Here is a 12,426-nt window from a genome sequence, read left to right as displayed (position 1 = left end):
TGAGTTTCCCTTCTGTTGAGTTTCCTGGAACTTCATCGTCACTGCATGTGGTTCAGATCGCCGCTGCTGCTTGGGGCTGACTGCCGGGTTGCCGCCGAACCGGTTCAGAAACCGCCGCTATTTCGGTTCAACCGTTCCTTCTTCAGTTCGGTAAGCGTTTCGATTTGAAAGTCCTTTCGTTATTATTCTGTTATCTCACGTTGAGGTTTGTGGCATTAATTGCTATAAGATTGAGTTCGGTTGTTGTATGTTGCGATTAGAGTTACTGAGACTGTTGCGAAAGTGGCTTGGAGCTGAGGTTTTGGTTGCCGTCAGTTCGGTTTGAGGCGGAAAGGACTTGATGAGGCATTTGGGTTATGGAATTGCGTTTTGAGGTAGGGGCGCTTTCCAAAAACTATGTTTTATGTATTGGAATTATTACATATGGATACTGATGTGAGATATTGTGTATTTAGTGATTGTATCTGCCTTATGTATTATTTGATTGACTCGAATGATTATGGATGTTGGTTTGGCTGAATTGTTGTGCGGCTTGTAAAATGTAATGTTTGAGGTTGATTCTTTAAAGATTTGAATCTGAGTTTAATCCGTCGAGGATTGATTTGATTTGAGTTAATTATTTGGATGATTTGAAAAGTCGAATGCACTTTTGAATTCAGCCTGGTTTACTTTAATTGACTTGGTTTGGACAAATGATTTATTACTGAGCTGTTTCTTTAAGGCTTTGGGAATGAATTAAAACGGTTGATATTGAGTTGATTTTGAAATGATTTCCTTGAGATACGCCACTGAGGCGATTGTTGGATTTAGCTTGCTTTAAATTGATTCCTGGTTTTGAGCTGTTGAAAAGGAATGAGAAATGGTTTAGTTGGGACCCGAACCGGGTGGCAAAAGTCCAAGTTTTAGGGGAGGTGCTGCCGAAATTTCTACAAAATTCTACTCTTGTTTGTAAAGTTATTTAAAAAAGGTTGGATTTGAGAAATTGTATTATTTGATTTATTAAGAGAATATTTATGTTTTCAAGCTTAATTTATTTAATGAACTTTATGCGTTGAGTTCAGCTCATTTAGAAATGAACTATTTGTACAGTTTGAATCACTGAAGGAAAGAATGATGCTTTAATATTGATTTCAATATAAAAAGGAGTTTTAGTGATTTTTAAAGGAACCTAGACTTTTGATTGAGTAATCAAGTTTGAGGCATTTTGGAAGAGTTGGAAAAATGGGTTCCAAAAAGAAACCTGAAAGTGGTTTGATTCAAATGAACCGGTTCCGTTTCAAATGAGTTGATTTTTGGACCGGGTTGGAACTTGTGATTTTGTATGATCGGTTTTATGATAAATTCAGTTTTATTTACTTGAACCGAGGATTTATGATTTTAAGAGTTTCAACGAATTTTAAGGAATTTATATAAGTTGACCTTCCCTAAAGACTTGGGATTCTGCCGAGAAACTTTTGTTATAAAATCCCATTGTTGGATGGGTGATTTTGAATGCTTTGAAATAAATCCTTAACTTGCCATGGTTTTGGAAGTTTTGGAAAGAGAATGCCGAGAGTGGCTCTGTTTTAAAAAGGGAACTCACTTTGAGTAAATTTGGCTTATGAGCCTGAGATGATTTGAGAAACGAGATTTTTAAAGCCAAGGCTGAAAAGAGTTGAAACTTGATTTCAAAGTGAAATGAATAGAGAAAATGATTTATGGCTTAAATGCCAATTTCATGAATTTGATGATTTTGAATGTGGAAGTGCTGTTTTGTTGAGAGCCGGAATGGCTGTGTATGTTTATACATATTGATTGGTTCTGAATTGAACCGTGAGCCGGAATGGCTTTGTATGATATGAATATTGGCTGGTTCTGGAATGAACCGTGAGCCGGATGGCTGAGATGGATGGTGATCCATGGATGAGATTGAATGCATGTTTATGCTGAATCATTGATAAATGCGAATGTTGCACTTCCACTATCCGAGATACGGGTTTCCCTGGGTAGTAGCAGTGGCTAGCCACCATGTGCTCCAGGTTGAGACTTGATACTCTGTTGACCCTATGTCGTAAGTGTGGCCGGGCACTGTGAAAGTCCCGGATGAGCTCGCCCCCGAAACATTCACCAGTGAGGGTGATGGATATGGATCATGTTTATGATCAAGTTTATGATGAGTATAACTCGAGTTGGGGATGCGCGACAGAGGGACAGTCCAATGGTTAGCTACCAGGACTTGTCGGGTTGGCTCTATAACCGACAGATGATATCATCAGCCACTAGGAACAGGCATGCATCATATGCATCTATGTGACATTGTTTGGGTATGCATATTGTACTTGGTTTGCCTATGTGATTAACTGCTAATTGTTCTACTTGCAATAACTGTTTGTTTGTGTTTGCATCTTCCTACTTGTGTTTGCATCTGGAACTCTGTTGGATTGTGGTGGATTGGTTGTGGTTGGATTGTTTGGGCCTAGGGCCGTGGTTGAATGAGATGGACCGATGGTTGATTTCGGTTTCGTGGTTCTGGTTTGGAATAAGATATGAAAGGTTATTTTGGTTCAGTATAGATAAACCTTTTTGAAATGCTTTGATGTTTTGAGAATTGAACAGTTCCTCTTTCAGAAAAGATTTCTGACTTTACTTTTATTGTAAACTGTTGTTTTTGAAAAGAGGCATAAGATGGTTATTAAACACTGGTACGGTTTATCTTCATGTATCCTATTACAGTAATTCCCAAAAACCCTCTACTGAGAACCCTTTCGAGGATGATGTTCTCACCCCCCTACATTTTTCCCCTTTTAGGATTTGGGCGCAGAAGTTATGAAGAGTTTAATTATTTGTTATTGGGATGCTCTGTATTGCTTAGATTATTATTTTTGTACCCTCGCCTTTATCTTGATATATTCTGTGAGAGGGATAGGAATTGTACTGGATAATGTTTGTAATATTATTTATATATATGTATGTATATATATATGGATGTACTCTTTATGAGTTTCTGTAAGTTGTATGGTATGTATGGACGTACGTTGTATGGCGAAAGTGTTTTTGGATGGTATTGCGGTTTAAAGTTTTTAAACAGGCTCATATTTTAGTATTAAATAGTATAAGTGTCGTCGTAATGTCCGAGCTATCAGAGTTGCGCAGCCGGAAGCGTGAGCTTTGGTAGTTAGGGTGTTACACGTAGCATAATTCATTTCTGTATTTGCAGCAAATTTGGGTGTAAAACGAAGATATTTGGGTGTATTTTTATTCTGATAAGTTTTGCATAATTCATAACTCTTCATCTTTCTCCTCTTCATTTTTTGCTGCTTCTTCTTCTTTATCTTCTTATTTCATATTTTCATAATTCTTTTTGGGAGAAAAAAATCAAATAAAGAAGAAAAAAAATACATAATGTTGCAAAATCAAAAGAAGAAGGAGGAGAAACACGATGATGAAGATGAAGCATGCGAAGAAAAAGGAGGAGAAATACAAAGAAGAAAGAGAAGAAGAAGGAAGAGGAAGAAGAAGAAGAAGACGAGAAACGCAAAGAAAAAATGACAGTTGTGGTTTTTATCGAAGAAGAAGAAGAGCCATTGATAATGGTGAAGGAGCACTTTGAAAATGTGATGCACGTGTTAACACGCTTTTATAGGTGAGCGTAGCTTCTATTAGGTTTGGCCCACCTTGTAAGACTTATAAATCAAAAAGACTTAGCTTGTATGTGTAACATAACTGCTCTCCAAAAGAGTATAGAATCATATTTGAAGTCTACACTCGATTAATTTAGCTATTCCTGAAAGAGAAAATAAATAAAATAAAATCAGTGGCAAAATCCACACTTGCAAAACTTAATAGATATATCACATTTATAGGATATGATGAAATATACCAAGTTAGGTCAACAACAAAAATAGGTCAAAAATAAAAGAAAAAGTGGATGTTGATCTAATTTAATTTGACCCTCACGAGCACATTTGATTTATACTTTTACCATGAGTAAATTAAAACTTATTTACACAATTACAGAAACTGATTTTGAATTCACATTTATAGAATTTTTTGCTATGGACGCTTCTAGTATGGGAAACTATAAAATAAAAAAGAATAATAATTAAAAAATATGCAGCTTATTTCCTGAAAATTTTCATCAACTGGATACCTAAAGAATGAAAAGCATAAGTATCTGATCATTTTGAAATTACCAAGACAGTAAAATAGTCCAATAATCTCTGGCTTAATATTCACACAAACAGATTTTGGGAGAAAAGATATACAACATATTGGTAACGAAGAACATAAAAGCATTAACTTGGTAATGGCTACAAAAGAATATTGAAGTGAACATCAATAAAATTTATTTGCAATCGGTGCCAATTATTGATGCGAATCAGATAGAACTTGTACCTGTATTGTGTCAAGTGATTAGACAATTTTTGAACATAGATTCTCATTTTCTTGAGTATTTTATGACGGTGTAACTAAGTGTGACAAATTGCCATTCATTCTTTTTTTTTAGTGTTTGTTAATACAAATTTCTAATAATAGAAACCAAAGAATTAAATAACTTTAACATGTGCAACTACAATAACAGTAACTGAATTCAAAGATCATTAGATTGTGATTATAAAAATTGTAACATCTTATCATATAGAGTTTTACGCCTAGGATAAAAATCAAAGGTGGCGAGGCGCTATGACCTCTAAAAATAAAATATATACATATATAATGATGATAATATAGCTAAGAGTCTTGAAAGAAAATGGTACGATCAAAACAAATTGAAGATGCAATGCTCACAAAAAACGATAAGATGGAAAGCTTATACAAAAAATCAAAAGATAGATATATATAGAGTTCTAACGAATAAATATAATCAAGCTCTATACTCGACCTGTGAAGTCATGGCCGACTAGAATGTGTGTGTGTGTAGACTCGACCTGCGAAGCTATAGCCGACTAGAATATGTGTGCGCATGCGCGCGTGTGTACAAAAACAATCCTCAAAACATAAACATAAAAGTTCTATTTCTCCAAAATAATCTTCTAAGAGGGATATACAACATAAAGTATAAAAGTGGAGAACAAACTACATAAACTAAAAAATAAAATAAGTCCCAAAAGATAAGTCTTCGCTTCCAAGAAAGCAAATCCAGCACGCTCAGTGAGACGCATCAATGCACGTCCTGCATCTGAAAAGTAACAACATGTATGGAATGAGAATCGGAGGTTCTTAGTACGGTAAAAGTGCCCACATAGATAATATATAAGATCTCGGGAAAACTAGAGGCATTCCTAGAACTTTGACACTCAGATTAATCTTAAAACTTATTCTAAACCAGAAATATCAATAATATTTCTAATGGGATTCTAATTCTAATCTAACTCTTCACCTCAATCTCCTTCAAACCTCCAAATCGCCGGATGGAACAACCCTCATCACACCTCCACCATATAAAGGGCCTCTCAAGGTCAAATACATACAAAGCATATAAGTAATACACAATTAACAAAACAAAAACAACATTTAGGTCATGTAGCATATAGACATATATAAACAATTAAGCAAACCAAAGTATGCATACTCAAACAAACTATACAAATGCACATGATGTATGTCTATCCTATGACCGATGATATCATTTGTCGGTTATCCAGCTAAATTCGATATGTCTGGTAGCAAACTCTAGACAGTCCCAGCAGTGTGAAGCTCAAAGCATATGCATATATATAAATAATCAATCATCCATCGTGTGGATGGATCAAAGAAATCTTAAATCTCAATTTGGAACCAGTGGGACGAGTCACTGCGTTTGCCTAGGGAGACTAAGATCAATAATGAATATCATCCTGGAGCAAGTGGGATGACCACTGCATTTACCCAAGAAGCTCACAGTCATCTCAACCTAGAGCCAGTCAAATGGAAAAGATCAAAATAAAAGATGCTAAAAAAATTAAAAAATTTGAAAGAGAACTTATTGAATTAGGCAAGTAAGAAAATTTTTATCAAAACGATAGTGCAGCTTATCTCATCATATACGATGAATGTTATAAAATTTTTAAAAAATTTTTGCAAAAAATTAGAAGTCAGAATTGCTAAATTTTGGTGAGCTAATCCAAAAAAGGATAGAGACATTTATTAAAAAAAATTAAAATAAAATAAATTAGAATAAACATAATTGAGGATTAGAGTTCAAAAATTTAGAATGCTAAAATTTAGCGCATCTAGTGAAGTAAGCTTGTAGAATGGTAAATAATTTCAAAATCATTTGGATAAAAATTTTAAAGACAATATATTTGTCGGAGAGTAGCTTTCGGGAGGCCTAAGAAAGCCAATAAATTAGGTTAACTTTGGGCCCAACACCCTTCGTTCATATATTAATTTACAGCAAGCACCATCCTATAGTATAGGGACAACTCACTGAGCGCTTCCCTCCATATTTTGGCCTTTTTATGTTTGGAAGGGAACAAAAATGGAATAAAATATGCTCTAGAAGCTTAGATAACTTTGTAAATGATTCTTATTATCTTTTATTTTTAATAAGCGCAACTATTATATTATGCTATTAATTATTAACCAATGAGAATTACCAATAATTTTAATAAAAAATAAAATGTTGTTACGAGTCCCAAAGAAGGAAGATCAATATTTGTGAATTCAATACAAACAACGAGGCACAAAATGCACAGAAAGGCTGGAAGAACTCTAATGTAATTCAACTAGATTAAAAAGTTACTATATATATTCGTTCTTTTGCGGTCAGGGAAGCAAAGAAAACAAACCCAACTCAGAAGAGGAAGAATAAGGAAAGCGCATGTACAAATCTAATGAAACCCTCGAAAACAAAGCTCAAAACACAGAGGGTTTGTATTGTATGTATATCAGTTAGAAAAGGCTAAAGAATACCGAGAAAGCCAACACAATGAGCCACACGATATGCACAAGAAGAAGTGCTTGACCAGATAGAGGAGTCGATACCCCATTCCCAACTTCACAGAATCCCATTTTCTCAACCTTAGCGCCGGCGCACTCCGCCTCCGCACACCCACACCAGTACGTCACGCCGTCCACGCCGCAAACCGGGTCCGTACGGAAGCATTTCACGGGGCACGATGCCGGCGGCGACGATGATGATGCTGCGTTGGGGCACATGTTCTGTCGTTCGCTGGCGTTATCCGAAGATAACCGGAGATATGGCGTGGAGGATTTTCCGTCGGCTAAGACCATTGTGACGAGGCAGAGGAGGGCAAGAACAGTGATCATTGCAACTGGAGAAAGAATCTTTGTGGCCATGGCTTCTGGGGGAAGGAAAAAAACAAAAGGCGAGCTTGCCGGTGAAGCTCGCCTGCGAATTTGATTAACCCAATGGGGTGGTTTTTCTTTTTCTTGAATTGAGGCTTTTGTATTTTAGGAGGAATAACCGATTACGAGAGAGAAACGGTAAAGAAGGAATCTTTGTGAGATAAAGGGTAATTGGGTGTTTGCTTGGAAGATGTATTGAGAAGTGAGAATGGCAGTGAGTGAAGAATGCCCTGCGAAAAACGAGAAATGGAGAAATGTTGGAAATTCTGGATTCTAGTTGGGTGGATTACTGAATTCTTGTTGGTACCGTTAAGCTATCTATCCTTTTCTTTCTCTGCACTTGCACCTCTCGTCCTCTCTTTTCTAACGTCCTTTTATATTAGCTTTTTGGATCCATCTAGTGTACAGATGTGTTTTGGTACAAATTTATAGATTTTTGTTTTATTTGGTTGTTTATTGATTTAAAAGTGTATCACTAAAAGTGTTGCTTAAAGAAAAAGTGTTACCCTTAATCGTTAACTTGGCTCTGATACCAATTTTTAATTTCTGGCTTTTCTTTTAATTTTTTTTTTAAATTTCTATTATTTCTTCATATTTTACTTTGAATAAGTTTATAATTTGTATAGGTGCTTTATTTAAAGGATTTTGATAAAAAGTATTGACCATTTCTACTATTTCTCTTGCGGTTATTACTAGTCTTTGATGTTTTGATTCATAACTTTTCAATCTTGTTTTAATTTATAATATTCTTTTTTGCATGGATTATTGTATATAAAATTTTTTATCTGTTTGTCTTTTTCTTTAATATAATTTCTCAAATCTTCAATAACTTCTTTTATTTCTACACTTTCTCCTGTTTCTAAATATCTGTTTAATTTTTCAATTTCATTCTCCATTTTTTCTTTCAACACCTTTAATTCTTTTAAGTCATAATATAGTTTTCCAGGCATTTATAAATTTTTTAAGTTTAATTCCAACTTGTTTATATTTATTCTTATTTCTATCCTTTTTATTATAAGATCATCAATTTCAATCTGAAGATTGTTTAATTCCCTTTTATACTCCTTTATTTTACCTTTTAATTTTCTTGTCCTATTTCTTTTTATTTTATTTTCTGGTTTTTCAATCTTTTTATGCTTCATTATTTATTTTAAAATTTCTGCAAACTCTATCATTGATTCATCATTATTTTCTAAAGATTCTATTAATTTCTCTAACTCTTCAACTTCTCTTTTCAACTTGTCATAGATTATTTTTAGGGCTTCAAATGCTCTTTGATTTATTTCAGAAAACTGTAAATAATTCAAACGATTTTTTCTTTCAAATAGCTCTTGTTTCTTGTCTTGATAAGTTACATATATTTCTTCTTTATTTATTGTCATAATTTAGTGTTTAGGGTTTCATTTAATTTTTCGACCTTTTTTGTTAGTTCTTTTATTTCAGAATTTTCTTCTTTAATTTTTAACTTAGATAAACTTAAAGGGCTATTAATTTTAGATTCTCTTATTTGAAAATTCGATGAAACTAATTTGCCTGATAGTTCTTTTAATAATAGAACTGGGTTTTCAATAGCTTTATATTTTGGTATTTCTGTTTTTACAATTTTCTGAAATAATTCATCAACATAAATTCTTTCTCTGTTTTTAAATATTATACTATGATGGCTATTTGTTAAAGCATAATTTATTGCATATGTAATTGAAAATGGTTCATCATCTTGTTCCATTAGATTCTTTCTGTGAAATTTATAAGCTAAGCTTATAGATCTTCCAAGATTTTCAGTTGATAAAGGTATAGCGTATCCAAAATGGGCATTGAATTTAACATTTACGTTTGCCAAGTTTCCATGAACAATTCCAATTATTTGATCTATTGGGTCATTAGTAATTCTTTTATCACAGATTGTTAAGCTTATTGGTGAATTAATTCCTTTCATATATGTAGATTTAATTAAGACTTGTATAGTACTAATATGAATCCATCCAATTTTAGATCTTTTTTGTTAATCCTTAATTTTCTCAATTTGTTTACTCAATTCTTCATCATTTATCAAAGCTATTTCAAGTTCTTCATTGGCGGATTTTATCTTTATAGGGGCTTCAAGTTGAATTTTTTCATAGTATATTATATTTTTTCTATTAAAAACTTCTTTTAAAAGATTTTGTTTATTAAAATTTTCATTTGATTTAAGATTTAATTCTGTTTTTAGAACAGCCTGTTTTTCATTATCTAATAAGGCAGATAATCTATAATAATCAGATTCTTCCGTTAATTCTAAACTTTCTAAATAATTCATAACTAAGAGATTAGGATAAAGGCGTACCTTTCTAGAGAAAAACTTCCTTTATTTAGTATATTTTACATAAGATGTTTTTATCTCCAGAGGGGAGATTATAGATATTAACTCCAGAGGGGAGTTTAAAACTATTTTTTCCTAAGGGAATTCTTTTTTCAGACTACAGAATCGCCTCAGCCGCTTCCTCCTTGCTCTCCTAGCATATGAGTACTCTTAGCCTCCTGCTTTCTGTTTTCTGATGCCTTCTACAATTGCCTAAGCAATCTATTTATAATGGTGGGGTCTGATGGACAATTCCCATCTTTACCCTTCTTATGACGTCATTGCTTACGCCATTGTTTATTATCTTGCACCAGCTACATTGTTGGTGCTCTATGACCTAAGCGCTTACGTCATTATGCAATAATGTCGAGAGATGCTTCAGATGCGCTGTCCTCTTCTTTTATGTGGGTGGATGAGCTGTCTTCTTCTTTTATCATGTGGGTGGATCCTATTTCATTATTGCTTTCTTTAGATATTTCTAAGACACACAGCTGGCACTTGTGGTCTTCTCTGTTTTTTATCAAATAGCAGAGATTCCTTTTTATCCCTTCAGGGAGTTTTTCTAAGAGTCCGGATAGATTGTAGAATGCAGATTCAAACTCTACCAAGAGTCTCATCTCTCTTTCTTCAATTTCATTTCTTTTACTGGACACAAGCAGAGTATTTCTGCTTTTATAATTGATTCTTGTGTGAGATTCCCTTGTTATCTTTTGAGTTCTTTCGAAGACCCTTGCTAGTGTGCTGGCTAGTCTTCCTTCATGACTGTAAATTGTTAAGTCTTGAATCTGATCAATTGGTTGAAAATTTCCTGGAAAGATGGACATGAATATTACTTGGTGTGCTGGAACCAAGCATTCTTCTTCTTCATTAAAAATAGGTTGACTGTTTGTAAATTTTAGGGATATATCCCTTGGATTTACATTGTCAATCATATTTTTAAATCTCTTTACTACATCAACAAATCCTGCAGGAAACTCACTAATAATTTTTAGATCATTAAAAATTAAAATTGTATCAATCAATCCATACTGGAAAAACTGATAGGCGTCCGATGGGGAAGCATCTAGAAATATAACCAGTTTTGTTAGCTGTTCTTTAGCAATAGGATAATATCCCAAAATTGCCCTCTTTTCTTCAGTCCAATTCAGGACTATGTTAAGGGTTTCTCTGAGATTTGATCTACAGACCCTTTTCTTTTCCTTGATTTCAGCCCTTGTAGGAATGTTTCTTATTATCCCTGTTCTATGGGTTTGAATTGGAGCTTTATCTACTCTTTTTAGGGTTTGCTTTGGATGGAGAGCTTCATATTCCCTGAAGGATTCCTTTGCCTCTTCTAGTGTTAGAAACTCTCCTTTATGAATTATCCTTGATTGATGTGTGAATGGTGCTGCTTTTTCCCAAGCATCATATACTCCTTTCATGGGGCCATTATAAATTACATAATATTTTTTATCTTGGGTGGATTTTTTAATGATTTCAGCAATTGTTTTATTTTCTGAAAATTTTTCTTCTCCTGATTTGTCCACCACGCTTAGCTGGCTGAACTCTGATGGTTTTGCTTGTTGTGTTGATTTCATTGCTTCAATGGCCTTCTTGAGGGATTGGATCTGTGTCCTTATTTGCTGACAATGCTTGCATTTTTCGAGTTCTTATTCATATTTTTGAATTTCTTGATCTAATGCGTTGTAGACGAACTCCATTCTCTCGTTAATGTATCTGCAATAACATTTTTGTCACCCTTAATATATTCAATTTTTATTGGATATTGTAACAAAAATAATTGCCATCTTACCAATCGTCCATGATTATAATCAACTTTTAAATTATATCGTATAAAACCTGTTAGGTAACTTGAATCTGTCCTTAATGTAAATTCTCTGGGTAGTAAGTCAATTTTCCATTTCTTAAGAGATTTAATTGCTGCTAGAGTTTTCTTTTCATGAGTGGTATATCTCTGTTCTATTGGAGTAAAAGTCCCTGAAATATACCTGCAAAGTAATTCCTTTGGGGAATATTTAGAATCTAGTGATTCTTTTTCTTGTTCCAAGCTTTTTATAGCTTTCTTAGCTTTTAGACATTCTGACCAGGTTATGTCTGAGGCATCTGTTTCTACTATTAAGTAGTCATTTTCTTCTGGAATATAAAGTTCTAGAAGTTTTTCACATAATTCTTTAATTCTTTGAATTTGCATACTATCTTTTTCATCCCATTTCCATTCTTTTTTAGTACTTATTTTTGGAAATAAGCTTTTAGTGTATTCTGTTATATTCTTTAAAAATCCTTGATCAGAAATATAATTTATACACCCCAAAAATCTTTGTAATTATTTTCTATCTTCTATTTTATTAGGAAATAAATTTACCTTTTCTAGAACATTTGGTTGAAGTTTTAGCTTTCCTTGGGTGGATAGAATTAATCCAAGAAACTCTATTTCTTGTTTTGCTATTCTTGCTTTCTTTTTGCTAAGAACTAATCCTTTTTCTTTACATCTTTCTAAAACTATTAATAATTTTTGAAGTTGATATTCTTTATCTTATTTTGTAAAAACTAGTATATCATCAATGTACACTAAAACAAATTTATTTAACTCTTTTAGATTTTCTTTCATAAATCTTTGATAAATACCTGGGGCTTGTTTTAATTCGAATGGTAATACATTCCATTCATAGAGCAACACACTTGTTGATTCTTTTGTTGGGCAAGTAAAAGCAGTTAATTTCTTTGTTTTTTCGTCTAAACGAAGTTGCCAATATCCTGATTTTGCATCAAGAGATGAAAACCAAGTTGTTCCTTTGACTTTTTCTAAAATAGAATCTTTT

General features: G+C 33.4%; 1 protein-coding gene across 1 annotated transcript; it reads right to left on the bottom strand.

Moving 5' to 3' along the window:
• Positions 1-4,863: 4,863 nt before the first annotated feature.
• On the bottom strand, positions 4,864-7,603 carry LOC130957927 (uncharacterized). Its single transcript, XM_057884785.1, has 2 exons — positions 6,874-7,603; positions 4,864-5,158 (listed from the first exon to the last, which is right to left on the bottom strand). The coding sequence occupies exons 1-2, from the start codon at positions 7,258-7,260 to the stop codon at positions 5,141-5,143; spliced, it is 405 nt and encodes a 134-aa protein (XP_057740768.1). The 5' UTR covers positions 7,261-7,603; the 3' UTR covers positions 4,864-5,140.
• Positions 7,604-12,426: the final 4,823 nt, after the last annotated feature.

This window comes from Arachis stenosperma, chromosome 10 (assembly GCF_014773155.1).
Source record: "Arachis stenosperma cultivar V10309 chromosome 10, arast.V10309.gnm1.PFL2, whole genome shotgun sequence".
In the NCBI taxonomy this organism is placed as follows: Eukaryota; Viridiplantae; Streptophyta; class Magnoliopsida; order Fabales; family Fabaceae; genus Arachis; species Arachis stenosperma.
This window is presented reverse-complemented; position numbering and strand designations above follow the sequence as displayed.

Bases quoted from the DNA above. Each gene is read 5' to 3' on its own strand.
- LOC130957927 (XM_057884785.1), bottom strand. From the start codon at position 7,260: ATGGCCACAAAGATTCTTTCTCCAGTTGCAATGATCACTGTTCTTGCC.